The sequence below is a fragment of the Xenopus laevis genome, chromosome 3S, assembly GCF_017654675.1.
Source record: "Xenopus laevis strain J_2021 chromosome 3S, Xenopus_laevis_v10.1, whole genome shotgun sequence".
NCBI classification, from domain to species: Eukaryota; Metazoa; Chordata; class Amphibia; order Anura; family Pipidae; genus Xenopus; species Xenopus laevis.
This window is the reverse complement of record NC_054376.1, coordinates 30,938,321-30,956,175: the sequence shown is the minus strand read 5'-3', so window position 1 is coordinate 30,956,175 and position 17,855 is coordinate 30,938,321. Positions and strand designations below refer to the sequence as shown.

General features: G+C 39.0%; 1 protein-coding gene across 1 annotated transcript in view; it reads right to left on the bottom strand.

Annotated features, from left to right (window-relative positions):
* Positions 1-17,855, bottom strand: part of antxr1.S (ANTXR cell adhesion molecule 1 S homeolog) — a 92,892-nt gene that overhangs the window by 25,546 nt on the left and 49,491 nt on the right. The window contains exons 15-16 of the mRNA XM_018255168.2: positions 3,283-3,378; positions 271-438 (exon numbers count right to left, since the gene is read on the bottom strand). Coding sequence (XP_018110657.1) covers positions 271-438; positions 3,283-3,378 — 264 coding nt within the window. The remainder of the gene's footprint in view (positions 1-270; positions 439-3,282; positions 3,379-17,855) is intronic.

Below are 17,855 nucleotides of genomic sequence, written 5' to 3'. Positions count from 1 at the left end.
GCTCTCAAAATGCATTGTAAAGGAAAACTGACTTACTTGAAAACTGAAAAGTAAACAGGAGACACTTCAGTTCTAGCTATTATTTTTCAGTGTAGCTTAAGCTAGATCTTGGCACTGATGCAGCCTATGAAAAATCACTGAGCTAGACTGTTATCACTTGGCCATTGCACAGATTTTAGTAATAATCCACAAGTTTTGCACCAGATTGTGGTGCAGTTTTGTACTGAATGCAAGAAATGATCTTTGTTAGTAACATACATAGATGCCCACCTTAATTGGAGAGTACCACTTTCGAGCAGAGCTTGATTTTGGCAGATTGTTGTTTAGAATCATTGGTGATGGAAACTCAAATTCTTGCTCTGGCATCTTCACCTTGGCATTTTTTGCTTTCTCCAGCTTAGCTCCCTCTTCTGTTGAACCTCTCTCCCCCCAACGAACCTAGAATAAGAAATAAGCAAGTTTGTACAGTACTGGTTTATCTTTCAGACACTAGCAGCCAATGGTCTACTATTCCTTGGTCTTTCAGAGCTTCAACCACCTTTATATAGCCTTGCCAGAGATAGCTTTTCTTGTTAAAGTCTTAAGGTGGCCATAGACTTAGAGATCTGATTGTTTGGTGACCTCTCCTTGATATGCCCACATTGAAGTGGGCGATATCGTGCTGATTCGATCATGGGCCCTAGGGCCGAATGATAGGATCAGAACGGAGGCTAAACGCGGTTGGATTGCGGGACCGCATCAACGAAAAGATGCGGCCGCGATCTGATGGGATTTTCTAACCTGCCCGATCGGCATCTGGCAGGCTTTCGGCCAGATATCGATCTGGAATGCGAGTTGGAGGGCTCTCCACACGGGCCGATAAACTGCCGAATTGGTCAGTTAGCAGCTTTTATCGGCCCGTGTATGGGGGCCTTTAAGGCTGCATATATTTCTACTTGGATGCCCTTGGCCTAGCTTCTGAAGAGGAAACGTGTTTGCCACAGTACTTTCCAGTGGACTGGCATGTCCTTGAAGTAGGGGTTTCTACTTGTTAAAGTGGACCCGTCACCCAAAAAAATTATTCAAAATCCTATTTTATCACATTAGTCAAGTAAAATGAACTTTAATTACACTATATAAATTATTTGAATCTTGTTTCCTTCAGTCTGGGAATTCACAATTATAACAAGCACGCAGGAGCCATTTTGTGGACACTGTTATTAAGACAAGTCTTGTATCATCTCAGAATCTTGTTTGTGCACCAGAATGGGGGACCCAATGTCATCCCCATGCCCTGGATACACAATTAAACGGTGAAGAGAACGGGGGAATGTGGGGAGAGCAGTGGCATCTAGGAAATGCTGAATGGAAAGTGAAAGTAATTGACTGTCCTGCCTCTTTGCCTAGGCATAGAGGCGGGGCAGACAATATTTGATTGACAGCTGAGATTTTTAAATGAGTTTACAACAGTTATGAATGCTTTAATAAAAAATTTAAATTGGATTTCATGTTTAATTTGAAAAGGACTTTTATTATACAGATTTTTGTGTCTGGGTGACAGGTCCACTTTAAGCATGGATCTTTGGTTTGCTTAGCCTGAAAATAGGCAATAAGTTTGTACTGCATTTTGTAGCCCTTTGGTACCTGTTACAGGTCACACAGCTATTACTGTCATTGAGGCTGAGATTTGGAGACGCCATGGTTAATAAAGTACATCGCTGACCAGACATATATCCACATTACCTTTAAGTTTCTCTTTGATAGTGGTACCCTTGTAGAATGTCATCTACTAATCGCTATCAAACATTTTGCAGTAGGAGATTACAAAAAGGTGCTGAAAATTTGCCTGATCTTAGTATGAAATGGTGGTGAAATTTGCAGCAGTCAGTACATATGACCTATTCCAATCCCAATTGGTTGCTGTCAGTTAGAACATTTTTATTCTTACGTCTACTCAAAAATGTGTCATAGATTAAAGCCTTTACTATTATGCCTATGCTCATATTTGAACAGTTTACAGTTTTATTTGATTTAATTTTAAAGCACAATTATATTACAGAGCATTACACATGCTGTAAAAGCAGGAAGCTACTCTGGAATTGGCTGTGGTTCTAGAGATTTCGATGTTTCAAGCAACTTCAAGGAAATTAAGATTTAGATTGCATGTAAACTTTCCCAAGATGCCGAGGAATTGTAATGGCTTTGACAAGACAGGGAATCAACATTAAAGACTAAAGGAAAGCTATGACTAACAGATATTTGTGTACAATATATTAGTAGAAAAATAACCAAAAGAGACCGCTCCAGCTCACCGCTATTCCCGTGGCCAGGTGCTCAGTCCTCAGTTTCCCCACTGCATCCACATAACAAACTCCACAACTGGACGGTGTCACAAATCGGCAACCAGAATCCAGAACCAATGCTAGGCTCCCTGGTCTCGGCCCTTACTTCTGCCTTTAACAGCTGCCTTTCACCTCTTGAGGAGCCCTCGGCTAATTGGATGCCGCCATGTCTTATAGAGATATGTCTAGAGAGGAGCCAAGTGAGGGTTCTGGACGAGCAGAGGGGCATGATTGTTAAGCAAAGTCTTTTGAGCAAAAGGTCACAGTTCATGGGTTAGACGAAAACATAGTCAAACAGGCCGGGTTGGTGTGGGCAGAATACCAGCGGTGTCAGACAGGCGAGGTTCAAAACCGGAGGTTCAATCAGTGTAGTCAAACAGGCACGGGTCTGATAACGGAGTTTAGAATAATCGAATAACAAGCCAAGGTCAGGATCACAGAAGTCAGGAGAAAGGCAGACAGGGGTCAAAAGAGGAATCAGAATATACAGGAATAGCACCCAGGAACTCACAAATGGAACCAAACAACGGGCAATTAATAAATACACAAGGTCCCTTTAAACTTCGCACCCCTGCGCACATAAACCAGGAAAGAGTGTGCCACGTGCGCCATAGAGGAACCGGCAGCCAAAGAAGAAGCATCAGTGAGGCGGGCGTCCCTGCCGGGTGAGTTTTTGTCACAGATGGAACTTCTGGACAAAGATTTATTGTAGCAAACTGCTGGAAGGTACCTATAGCCTATGATTAAGGGAGCTACTCCTGAAACGCTTTAGGTACTTTCCAACAGTTTGCTACAATAAATCTTTGTCCAGAAGTGCCGTCCAGTTGTGGAGTTTGTTATGTACAATATATTATCAATATAGTTCTCAACACAAAGGGTGCATTGTAGATAGCAGAAGGCTAACTGCAATGCCAAGTAGTTATATTTGCCTCTTTTCCAGTCATATTGTTAGTTGTCTTACCTCCATTCTCTTAATACCTCCAACTCCTCTTCCCCCATAGTAGGAGGCATCAACAGTGGGCCATTTCTTCTTGGGTAGACCATCATCCTCTTCTTCCTAAATGTGAAGCAATAAATGGGTTTCAGAATGTTTCAGATAGTAATTATGCTCCTGATACATGTCTAACTATCTACAGCAGGGATCCCCAACCTTTTGAACCCATGAGCAACATTCAGAAGTAAAAGGAGTTGGGAGCAATACTAGCATGAAAAATGATTCTGGGGTGCCAAATAAGGGCTAAATTGGCCATTTAGTATCCCCTACGTGGATTGTCAACCTACATTGAGGCTCTGTTTGGCCGTACACCTGGTTTTTATTCAACCACAACATGCCTCCAAGCCAGGAATTCAAAAATAAGCTCCTGTATTGAGGTCACTGGGAGCAACATCCAAGGGGTTGGTGAGCAACATGTTGCTCACGAGCTACTGGTTAGGGATCACTGATCTACTGTATATGCATAAGGATTTACACAGTGCTACATTTCACAATACATATGCTTTGTGGTTGGATATGTGACAATTCATCGGAGGTTTGCTAGATGCCTAAATGTTCTCCATGGTACATTCCATTCCCCTAATAAACAACACTTTAATCCCTGTACTGAAATGGCATCTTATAAAATCCCTCTTGATGGCTCTTGCACAATCAGGTTGAAAATTGCATAGATTCACTGGTTCAAATAACAAAACTATTGCCAAAGAAGAGTCACTTGAAAACAACCCTATGTTCTAGAAGATGACCTCATTACTGGAAAAATGCTATATGCCAAATGCCTTTATTTTATTTTAAGGTTTCCCGGGCTTGTGTAGTGTAATGTATTTGCTGCAACATATACGTCCACTGAACTTTAACTTCCCGGGTATGCAAATTAGCCAAACTTCGCTTCGCTTAACTTGGCGCAGTAACGCTAACGCAACTTCGCCAGTGTTCGATGCCCTGGACGCAACTTTGGATTTTAGTGAATTAGCGTTGTCCTGGCGAATCTACGCCTGGCGAAGTATTGCGCTGTGAGCGAAGCTGTCACTGGCAAATTTTCGGAGGTTAGTGAATTTGTCGCTTGGAATTAAAAGACTGCCCTATTAATTAGAGCAAATATTTACTTAATGTAAGGTACATGGGCTCAACAGAACCTTGTCTTATTTACTTAAGAGAATATACTCAATGGTGTTCATAAATGTGTTTCACCTAGTATCTACAACCAAATCTCTGTTCCGACTCATGATCTTCAAGATCTTACTAGAGCTTCTACTTCAATGAAATGCCTTCCATTCTGGCAGATGCTGCCTTTATCTTTCAACCTTGAAGGCAGTAAGTCCCATCCATGTATCTCATTTTATAGACTGATTGCTATATCTAACCCCAAATTAATAACAGAGTAACAAGTAAAGAGTAGTATGGTGAAAGCAGTCAAACCTGTGCCAATGTATTATCATGTAGGCAATATTATTACAGGTATAGGATCTATTATCAGGAAACCTGTTATCCATAAAGTTCCCAATTAGGGGAGAGACATCTCCCATAGACTCCATTTTAAACAAATTTTTTTTTAAATCCCTTTTTTTTGTAGTAATAAAGCAATACCTTGAACTTGATCCCAATTATGATCAAATTAATCCTTATTGGATGCAAAATAAATCCTATTGGGTTTAATTAATGTTTACATTATTTTTTAAGTAAACAAAGTATGGAGATCCAAATTATGGAAAGACCCACCCCAGGTCACCCAAACATTCTGGATAATAGATGTCATACCTGTATAAGAAAGGTACCTACTTACACACTTACTGCATAGTATAGGCTCTATAAAGGGGGAGGAGGACACACACAATACAAGGGGTTATTACTAATATAGTGGGGCAGGGTACAAAGTGCAAACAGGCGCAAGCCGCCATGTTTTTCTTACTTTGCATCCTGTCTCACCACAAACTTCTGTGAATGGCCACAGGTTTATATCCATATTAAAAGGCTTCATGGCTAATAGGAGCACTGTGATTTTTTTCAAAGCAGACATACTCTTTAGAAGGCTACAGGGCAGCACCAGGAAAGGCACATACACTAACTGGACCAAAGGCTGCTAAAAGATACCATTACCCATTGGAACATGGTTTCATCAAGAAGACAGCAACTCTGCACATTGCTGTAATGACATTAGGAATCATTCTAAAGCCCTTTTAATTTCATACAATGGAATGCTTTGGCATTAATGAGTTAGCTCATTACAGCAATGTAAACTCTAGCCAATTCACATGAATTGTATTGTGTAATGTGTGCTCAGAAATGGATTGGCCAATATGTTTTAAATTTCAGCTATTTTCACTTTAAGCCAAAATGTCCCGCAAATGTATAAATATATATACATTTTAAAAAAAATTATATATATATATATATATTCAGAATACTGATGTGCACACATCTGCCTTGTATGGTCTCATTGTGGTTAGCAGCCAAATATTCTGGCAGGGAGAGACAACGAAAGAACATTGTACATTATATTTATATCCTTCTTCTTCTTCAGTGCTGCTCTATCCCAGAAAGCTCTGAAACACTTTACTTTAATTTAACTGAAAACAATTGCCCTATTCCTTTGCAAAATATAATTATGTTGTTTCCACTGAAAACCATTCCAGGACAGAAAGGTAGTGCAACAAAACAGGTTAAAGGGATGTAAGATTTAGAGTAGACTGTCAAGGTTGGGGTTGGAAAAAAAGACGCTTGTGAGGGACATGATTACTCTTTGCATCAGTGATCCCCAACCAGTAGCTCGTGAGCAATATGTAGCTTTCCAAGCCTTTGGATGTTGCTCCAGTGACCCCAAAGCAGGTGCTTATTTTTGAATTCCTGGCTTGGAGGCAAGTTTTGGTTGTATAAAAACTATCTGTACTGGCAAACAGAGCCTCCTGTAGGCTGCCAGTCCACTTAGGGGTTACCAATAGTAAATCACAGCCCATAATTGGCACCCCAGGAACTATTTGCATGCTTGTGTTGCTCTCCAACTTTTATTTACATTTGAATGACTCATGGGTAAGAAATGTTGTGGATCCGTGCTTTATAAGTTCATTAGAGGGCATTGTAGACAGATAGCTGGGAATCTTTTTTTTTCCCCATAAAATGATCAAAGCACCGGAGGCCAACCTTTTAGACTAGAGGAACAGAACTTTAGCGTAAGTGGCAGTGAGGTTATGAAATCCACTGCTGGATGATGTTGTGATGGCGGATTCTCTTTATGCTCTTAAGAGTGGCTTGGATGATTTCTTGGATAAACATAATAAGGCAATGGTGATATTATTATCTAAAACTAGGATTGATATTGTTATATATACTGTAGTTTACTTTTGTCAGTGTATGGAGGGGTCAGTAGAAGTATTTGTCTAAATGTACACTGTAGTTCATTTGGAGGGAATGAAGTTGATGGTATTTTTTTAAGTAACTGTGTAACATATAAACCTTAAATATTAGCGGATCTATTTTTACAGAGATTGCCATTCATGCATTCCAAGCATTTTTTTCTGCTCCTACTTTTACTTGGGAAAGCCTTGCCCACATCAGCATTTCAAACATAGTGCCCCTTTGGCTTCCCACAATGTGTTTTGTGGAGGACAGTAGGCTGGGCAGTGTTTGTGTATAACTGGGATACCTATACCTCTACTGTCTTGGTATTTCTATTTACATACAATTCTGCACTTACTAGCTGGCTCAAGTGGGCACTAAAGTACAGGATTCCCAACACCTTGCAACTAACCACGCTCCCCAGCTTGCCTGAAGGTCACAAGTGCCAGGGGCATTCCATGGGACACCCCTGTGCCACTCCCCTTTCATCCCTTCTGTATGCATATAAAGTAAGATGCAAATCATTGCACTTCATTTTAGAGGTACAAACTGTTTTTGGAGTGACATGCAGAAGGGATTGGGGCAGTGTTTTTCTATACTTTTTCGCATATTGCACCATTACAAAACTTCTCACCTTACGACCTGCCCACTTGATCCTATTCCTTCCAAACCTTTCTGCAATACCAATCCTTGTCTAATCAAAGCCTTAACTCATCTATTTAATCTCTCGCTCTCAATTGGACTGTTTACTTCTCAACTAAAACATGCTCTTGTTACCCCCATTCTGAAAAAACCCTCTCTTGATCCTTCCAATCTTGACAACCTCTGACCTATCTCTCTGCTAGTTTTCATCTCTAAACTACTTGAGCGCCTAGTCTACAACCGACTAACTTCCTTCCTCTCTGACAATAACCTGCTGGACCTCCTACAATCTGGTTTTAAACCGCAACACTCCACTAAAACTGCCCTGACCCGACCAACTAATGACCTTTTAACAGCTAAAGCCAACAAAAAATTCTCATTTTAATACTGCTAGATCTCTCAGCTGCAATTGACACTGTAGATCACCCTCTCCTTCTCCAGTCCCTTCATTTGCTTGACCTTCATGACACAGCCCTGTCCTGGTTCTTTTCTTACCTCACCAATCCTTCCTTCAGTGTCTCCTACAATGGAGTAGCATCTTCTCCTCTACCTCTTTCTGTTGGGGTTACTCAAGGCTCTGTCCTGGGACACTTGTTTTTCTCCCTGTATACTCCCCAGAACTCCTAACTCAGGTCTCCTCCTGCCTGTCCGCTATCTCTACTTGGATGTCGCAACGCTACCTTAAATTAAACCTCTCTAAAACGGAATTGGTTTTCTTTCCTCCAACTAACACCAGTAACATCCCGGAAGTATCCATCATAGTTAACAATTCCACTATCACCCCCTCTCCCCAGGCCCGGTGCCTTGGGGTTATCCTAGATTCTGCCCTGTCATTCACTCCTCATATCCAGTCACGCAATATGTTGGCGCTATATAAATACATGTTAATAATAATAAATAATAAATCATTTTAATTCCACCAAAGGAACATATCCAAAAAACGATCATTTATCACCCAAGATGCTGCCAAAATTCTTATTCACTCTCTCATCATATCACGTCTAGACTACTGTAACTCTCTTTTAATTGGCCTTCCCCACCAGACACTGTCACCTCTCCAGTCCATAATGAACACTGCTGCAAGGCTCATACACCTCAGCAACCGCTCCACCTCTGCCATGCCATTCTGCCAATCCATGCACTGGCTTCCACTACTCTTCTGATTTAAATTCAAATTAATGACCCTGACATTCAAAGCAATTCATAACTCTGCCGCACCCTACATCTCTGAACTCATCTCTATATACTCAACAAACCATGTGATTTAGTTGTATAAACACATTTACTTTACAGCACTACGAAATGTGTTGGCGCTATATAAATACATGTTAATAATAAAATAATAATAAATGCCCCATTTTTGGTAAATTAAGTTAATTATATTTAGTGAAAGTTTCAGTGCTGGACAAAATTACAGAACCCCTATAGTCTGCCCAAAGCCTCCAACATGCTTCTGGTATCTGGTAACATTATCCAGAAACTTTAGAATTACAAAAAGGCCAGATCTCATAGATTACATTTTAATAAACAATTCAACATTTCTAAAAATGATTTCCTTTTTTCTGTAATAATAAAACAGTACCTTATAAATAAAACAGTGCCATTCAAGATATACAGTAATTCATCCTTATTGGAGGCAAAACAATCCAATTACCTTTAGTAGACTAAAGGTATGGAGATCCAAATTACAGAAATATCCCTTATCCGGAAAGCCCCAGGTAACAAACATTCTAGATATCAGGTCCTTTACCTGTACTCTGAATGGAGACTGGTTTGAGAAAGATTCATGACAGAACTGGAAGAGTGGGCTCTGCTTCTCTCAAGCATCTGAAATGCCAGTGGCAAAAGCTGAGATAACCAACTGCTTGTTGACACAAAACTATGTTTGACATTTGATAATTCTAGGGCGAGCTGTGCAGTAACATAGTAATACCTTTGATTCAGCCAATCACAGACTGGAATATACTACCCCTTAGTTCCAAAGAAACTGATTCATGCTACCTGATAATCACCTAGCCAATAGCAATGCAGCTAGAGGTTCCAAAGCAACTGCTACATGCGAAATCATCATGTAGCCAATGGGAATGCAGCCGGCTGTCATAACACATTTAAAAACCAAGAAGTTTGTAAAACATCTAATGTACAATGTTTAATGGATATAATGGATTTAATGAAATGTTTAGAAGTGTGTATTTCCAAAAATTGTAATGTATTTGGAACAGAGAAGCGCTCATATCTCAGTATCTCTCAGTATATCACAGGCATAGCAGTAAATCAGTTATAGTGGTGGGCTTAATGATAAGGTAGAACTCAGTAAGAGTAAATGTAAAACTAAACAAAAATGTTAACAAGTTGTAAAAGTTCTGCCCGCGTAATTATTTCCACCAGAGCAGCAAGTGAACAACTAAACACATGGGCAACATACGCACCATATAATTCCCCATCCCAGGGAAAGAAAATCAAAGAGCAGTGCATAACAAACATATATAAAAGCAGAAAGAGAACATACTGTAGGTGCCGGACACTGAAATAACCAAAAACCATATGTTTCTAAACCCACATAATCAATCCCAGAAGAACAGCAGCGTGCCATTAGGATAAATGGCTTTCCCAAAACTCCACATATACATTTCATTCAAATAGTAATGAAATAAAGGCCTTTGGTATATGGTTTCCTTTAGCTAGAATCATGTGCATCAAGGTCTTCCTTTAGCGGTGTGTAGGAGGAAGGGGATGGAGAAGTCCATGCAAATATCCTGCAGGTATGTGTCCCCGATCCAACCTCAGCCAGGTGGATTTAAATGAAGGTTTGGAGAAGCAAATACTCCGCAAACCAACAGCAATATGTTCCCACAGCATAGAGGATAGACATTATACGTACAACCAGTAGTTTATTTATTTATTTATTTATCCTGCCATATGACATGAAAGGTAAGTCTGACACTGTGTTTATCCTACAAAGTTTTTTGGGGAGCTTTTTATACATAGAATTGTCCCTTTCATTTATCCTGCTTGTTTTCTCAGATTTTATACATGGCTTCGGGATACTATGATTGAGTTTGTGTAGAAAATGTCTTTAAGTAGCCTCCCCCAAAATACAAAATTCACCATTTTCGTATATGAATTTATCAGAGTTTCGGTGCACATCATCCTCCATCTTGTGTTTACTCAAAATGTTTAAATACGAAAGAATTCCAAAGTGCAGAGTTTTACGCAGAGGTCTGAAAACTTATTTATCCTTTGGAATTTCTATGATTTGTTTTGTTTGCAATAATAAATACTGTATATCTATATTTCTTAGGATGTGTGTGGAGTCTAGCAAATCTATCTATAGTATATCTATCTATAGAATAACATATAGATTTTAACAGTTGGAGACCAGAGCGTATGCTTTGTTTTTTTTTCCTTTCTTGGTGTACATATATTTATGTAGGCAAACCTTAAAGCGGAGGCCAAAGTAACTACTCTGCTTCAAAATGTTCAGTGCTGGACTCCCCTTGGTGCTTAGTGCTCTGGAATTAAGTAAATTAAGCATGTCGGCCCTTAATTTATGCTGCACAAGGCTCAGTCCTTTCCACAAATCAGGGCCTGAAAATGTTACGAGAAAATCACCAAAAATGTTGGACAGGGATGCACAATGGCTGTCACCAGACTTCAACCAGATCTGTAAATGAACTCTACTGTTCACCATATGTTGTCTGGGGGAATAGGTTATGCTGAGTGTTCAGGCAAGCAGGAGACTAGCAACTGGGGTTCTGTTATCAGGCAAGCTTCAGCCCCAACCAAAAGTATGTTGGAGATGGAGAAGGTATAGTGAGAGGTTTCACTGGCAGTTGTAGTGGAATGGTCACATTTATCAAAGCTAGTGGTTAAACAATGGGCCTCAGACTGTAGGGGTCTTGCGTCTGCTGAAGCTGCATACTGACAGATTCCCATTTTGCACTCCATTTGGTAGTGACTCTCTGTAATACCAGGCATAAGCTACATAATGAAAACTGCTTAAAAGTGAAGCTTTCTGCTCTTTTCACATTGTGTTCCTTCTTTCTTGAGTAAGTGAATATTATTTTGTATGAGCATATACTCACGAGAAAAAAACATCACAGTGCCTTCTGCCTCTCCCTTCCCATCATATCTCTTGCACTCTCAAGCCTCTATTCTCTCTGTCTCTCCCCCTCCCTGTTTTCCTATTTGCTCCTTCCCTTCTCCTCAGACACAGACAGAACTTTTCACAACAGGAAATGCCAGAACTGAGGAATCTTCCCCACAAGTCAGAAATATTGAAGCTTCCTACCTGACCATACAGCACATCATTTCTAATGATCATCTATCTATCTATCTATCTATCTATCTATCTATCTATCTATCTATCTATCTTCTATCATATATGGCTACAGCTCAGAACAATGTAAATCACATGTCTCTTGCCCAGACTTGGTACATATTCAAGAAGGTGGGTTTGAAGAAAAACAATATATATATGTATATATATATATATATATATATATATATATAGTCAACTACAAGAGGTCCTCTGCACTCAACCCATTATCAATATATTTAAGACAGCGACATTTTGTGCATACTGCTACTGAAAAATGCCTTACACTTTAAACAACACAGGGATTGTTTGTCCATATATTGCAATATATTTAAGCTGGCCAACTACGTCAAAGTCATCCCATATCTGGCCAGTCCTACGCTTAATTTTCATCTGATTCACTAAGAATTCAATTGCTTAATTATACATTTTACAAAGGGACTAAGTTTTACCTGCAACTTACTAGCTGCTTTCAAAGTTAAAACTCCCAAACTTGGCTGCCCTTTTATTAGACACCAGTGGGATCACCTGACTATAGCTGGGAGGGGTGGGAGCTACAACATGGAGCTGGTCACTGCTCCTGTATAACTATAACAAACAAGGGAAAGTTGTGCTCACCACTATTTTTTAAAACCATTAGGCGGGGTTGCAATGAGGGTGTGACCACAAAATACATATAGTATATGTATATATCTATATGTATTTTGTGGTCACACCCTTATTGCACCCCCGCCTAATGGTTTTAAAAAATAGTAGTGAGCACAACTTTCCCTTGTTTATATATATATATATATATATATATATATATATATATATATATATATATATATATATATATATATATATATATATATATATATATATATATATACAGTATATATATATATATATATATATATATATATATATATATATATATATATATATATATAGTATATATTACCTTTAAATGTCTTTTTAGTAGCCTTAACACATGGTGATCCAAATAATAGGTTAAGTGAAAGCACAACATGATTTAACCCAGTTTTTATTTAGTAAATGATAAACAAAGCCCATATAAGGGTCCTCCGTTGGGCCCACCAGGCCAAAATATGGGCTGACCAGGCTAAAATATGGCCCTTTATATCTGCCCTCCTAATGTCTGATCACAGTGATTTATTTGCAAACATAATCCTTGTTCATCAGTTTGGGACACATAAATAGGAGACATTTAGAAAAGGCTTATATTCCCTTTACCCTTTCTCTCTTGGGACCAAATTAAATCTGCAAGTCAACTTTGCAAATCAAGTTTTGTCTGTTGTTGTAGGATATTTCAGTATATAAAAGGAATAAATAAAGAAGTACATTAAACAGCTTTGGCATACATTTTTAGTCCTTATCTATGGTTAAGGGATCAGTGGTCTTAACCCATAATGTGATACACATGACATCAAAGGTCTTTATCATGTATAAAATGACATGATAAATATCTCACCCAGAATCCTGGATATAAATTAAGTAATTGCATAAGAACCAGTAATAGACACACACAGACACACACATTTCCTCTGCAGTGATTTTGTTATTAAACATCGCAGTGGAGTCTTAATGAGGTTGCAACCCACACCCTTGCCTCTTCCATAAACCATTTCTTTCATCTGTTCCTAATCAGCAACGCTTCTCTTTCTTTTCCCTCTCTGGTGGGAAGTGGAAAACTTTTACTTTCCATTCTGAAAATGTAACGCAACCTATAATATTTAGGATTTTCCTATCTGTACTGTAGGGACTCATTCTGAAAAGGTTTTCCCAGATTCATTGTCAGATTTCCATGAAAGCTGGAAAGGGGAATGTCCAAAAGGCAAAAATCTATGTTTATGTAACTAAAATAAAATCCTGGTTCAAAGCCATTTTAGGGCTTTGTTCTTGTTCAAATATTCTGTATATTGTCATTGTTTAATAGACAGACCCAGCTACAGCCATGGGACCCAAACAGTTATGGAGTCTACTTTGCTATAAACATTGCTGTTAATATAATATTTAACAATTTTATTTAACAATTTTTCCTACTTAGTACTTGGTATTGGCATCTGGAAAGACTTCTCTGGATTTTAATGTCCTTTATTTACTTCTTATTTGTGTTGAAAGTCCTACAGTGACTGGCAGTGCTAAACAACAACTACTCAGAGTAGAAAAATGGAAATGAAGGAACCCCAATAGATGAACCCCAAACTGCTAAACACAAACATTGTTACAAAGATTCCTATAGACTGTAGTTATGGGATCCATTATCTAGAAACCCATTATCCTGAAAGCTCTGAATAACAGAAGACCATCTGTACTTAATTTTATCAAAATAATCCACATTTATAAAAAAAGGATTTCCTATACTCTGTGATAATAAAACAGTACCTTGTACTTGATCCGAACTAAGATATAATTTATCCTTATTGGAAGTAAGCCCAGCCTATTGGGGTTATTAAATGTTTACATGATTTTATTGTAGACTGATGGTATTAAGATCCGAATTACAGAAATATCTCTTATCCAGAAAACCCTAGGTCCCAAGCATTCTGGATAACAGGTCCCATAGCTGTAATTGAAGTAGGTGATCACTGTGTTTATTATTTTCTTTACTCAGTACCATGGACAGCAGCCTATCCCTAATGGTTGGTGAAATACCAGGGTGGTGCCAATTACCAACAGTTTACACATTAAAGACTTCTGGATTTGTTTTGTCCATAATGTATTATAATGATCTTATTTATTGTTGCAATGCCATGAGATGTGGATCACAAAGGGTTCCGCACTAAACATTTGTTTTTTTACAAGGAAGGTATTGGGGCAGGGGGAAGCAAATCATTTCAGCAATAAATATTTACAGGTCTTTCTGAAATATAAAACATTACTGCATCCCATTATTTCAGACACGTGCCTTGAGAAATTCCTACAGTGATCATGATAATATAATTTAAAGGGCATGTAAAGGCAAAAAAATAAAACCCAATTTTTACTTTTTTTAATGAAAAAGAAACCTATTTCCAATATACTTTAATTATAAGAAACCTGACTGTATGAAGTGAAATTCTCCCTTCATTTACTGCTGTGGATAGGAATTGTCAGATGGTCCCTAACTGCTGAGCAGGGAAACAATCATACTTATGGACAGCAGGGGGAGCCCCCGCCTTACTTCCCAGCCATGCAGAACTCAAGCAGCTTTGTTTATGATGATCCCTAAGCAGCCCAGACCACACTGAGCATGTGCACAGTCTTAGTCAAACATCAAAGATGTTTAACAAAGTTACAAGATATTGACCCCCTGTAGCCAACTTTGAAAGCATAAATTATTTGTTTGATTAGACTTGTGGTGCAGTAAGTTCATGTTTATATTTAGTATACAAAATACAGCATTTCTAGCCTTATTCTATTTTAGACTTCACATGCCCTTTAAGGGCCCCTCATTAGGGATTCTAGAAACTGTGCAATCTTGGATTTCCTCCTATCTTTCTAATCAGACCTTCAGTGTCTCCCATACAGCCTCCACCTCCTCTCCTTGGCCTCTTTCAGTTGGGGTACCTCAAGGCTCTGTTCTAACACCCCTATAATATTTTCAATCTATACCACTGGTCTTGATCAGCTAATTGACTCATTTGGGTTTCAGCATCATCTATATAAGATTCAAATCGACCTCTTCTTCTACATTTATGTCTCTTGTTGACTAAACATCAATATGGACAAAAATGAACTGGTCATCTTCCCACCTTCCAACTCTGTTTCCCTGCCTGACATCACTGCTAGTGTGAAAAATAAAAATATAACCCCAATACTTCAAGTCCGCTATCTAGGACTCACATTAGACTGCACCCATTCTTCACATTCAAAGGCTCACTAAATTATGCCACTTTCACCTTAGAAACATCACAAGTATTCAACCCTTTCTCATACAAGAGACTACCAAAATTCTCATCCATACCATTGTAGTATCTCACTTTAATGCAATATAACTAACTGCTTGGTATGTTCCCATATCTAAACTGACCCCACTTCAATCCATCAATGATTGGAACCTCCAGGCTTTCAAATGGTTACTTAAAACTCACCTTTTCATTTTAGTCTATAACTTAAGCCTTCAGCAACTTTACCACCCACTGAGCCCGCTACTCTTTGTTCACATACACATTAACTACCGGTATTCATCTCCTATTATGTACTCACCATCACTCTACTAACCAACAGGAATTCTAGCCCCACCCTCACCATATGTGTCACTTCCTCTCCCTCTTAAAATGTAAGCTCTTGTGTGCAGCCCCCTCCCCACCGACTCCTGATAATATCCAATTTTAACTGTAAGTCACTTTTGTAAAACGGTTGTATATGTTAACCATTTGGTCTGTACACTGCAAAGTGCTGCATAAATGATGATGACTCTACATAAATAATAATAATGATAGAAGAGGGAATATTTAATTATAGCAGATATTTGCTGTAAGCATATCCTGTATAGGGTTAGAATTGATGATAAAAGTTATGTGTAGAGATGCCTAAATTATTTGTTTCAATGTGGGATTTGGGTGTGTACAGGTCACACAGCATTGTATCCCTTAAATGTTAAGCGCTTTCAAAACAGGGTTGTCATTCCTGAGTTTGAAATGCTGTTTGAAATGTATCAATTATTAATGGGTTGTGTTAGGTATAAGGTACTTTCTGGGGACAATGCAATATGAACAGAGATGGGTTGCTAAAGGTGGCTATCAACCTCCTTTGGGACAGGGACTTATGTCAATAATGTATAAGATCTACATAAAACCCCTGTCTTGTCAATATTTTCTATATAGAAATTGTCTGTTCTCTTTTTCTTGTTTTAAGGAATCTAACAATCCAATAGTCTCTAGTGTTTGGCATCCTAAAAGTGGATCTTGACAGTATTAGCACATTAGAAAGGTAGATAGGCAGTCTAAGAAAATGTGTTCCAAACAGAGGCTTTGCAAGTAATTTTAGAACATAATTAAGAATTTCCTTTTAGTGCGAAATTCAGCAGAAGGGCCAAGAAATTGTCTTAATCCCTCATCTAGGAAACTGACAGTAGACAATTAAAGAATTCCTAACAGAACTGTAGTTACGGGGCTGGGCCTCCCATTGATGAACCTGCCAGTTAAACTCTACTCATTTAATACCAGTAAAAATCAGCAAAAAAATACCTGAACCTCCAGAGTCCAGAATGATTCTGGCTGTCACCTATAACGGATGATATGCATGCTACTACACTGCGGGTAATGTAAGAACAGTTTACTCTAGATCCAAGGGCATAGCTATAGAGGAAGCAGACCCTGCAGCTGCAGGGGCCGCAGAAGGCATAGGGAGCCACACGAGGCCCAAATAATGAATGATTTCAACATTTATTGATAAAACACGACAATCTCTGGATATGTTGGGGGCCCGAAAATTAATTTGCTGTGGGGCCCAGTAACATCTAGTTACTCCACTGTCTAGATCTACTCTAATTTGATCTAGGTCTACTAACTAACTATAGAGAAAGCAGACCCCACGGGGGGCCCAGACCACAGAGTCTATTTCCTCTATAGTATTGAAACCCCCCTCCCATCCCTATATGCTTAGGGTCTTCCGAATATTCTTCTGGTGGGAGGGGGGCAGCGAGCTGTTGTTACTAGTGATGGTCGAATTTGTCCCATATCTTGTGAAATGCATTGAAGTCAATGGGCATCTAAATTATTTTGACGTTCGTCAATTTTTATGCGTGCAAATATTCTGAAGCGCGCCTATAATTTTTTGACTCAAAGGATTTATTCGCCGTTGGTGAAATAGAAAATTAGAGTAAGTATGGCCATTTCCTCTCCTAGGTACTCCTGAAAGCCCAGTTTGAAGCTCAGTTAGGGGGAAATTCTAATTTTATTTGTAGTCATAGATATTCTTGTAATCAACAGGTGGATATCAATGTGGTGCACCCCTAGGCAGGGACTTATGCTCACAGTTCCCACCTTCCCAACTACCCTTCTGCTTACACCAGCAACCCATCCCGTTCCTGACCTGATTGCATTGCAACATGCTCCACTGGGAACTGGATGGACAGTAGAATCAAACAAAATCTCCTGCCCAAACCCCTGCTTGCACATGGCCAGCAGGCATCCCTAAATTTTTAGGTTCAGGCTTTTGTAGCCTTCCCACAAATCCCACATAAATATTTTTCTATATCTATACCCATTCAAAGAGCTAGGCGAGACCCAGACCAAATCTTTCAATCTTTGCTGAACCA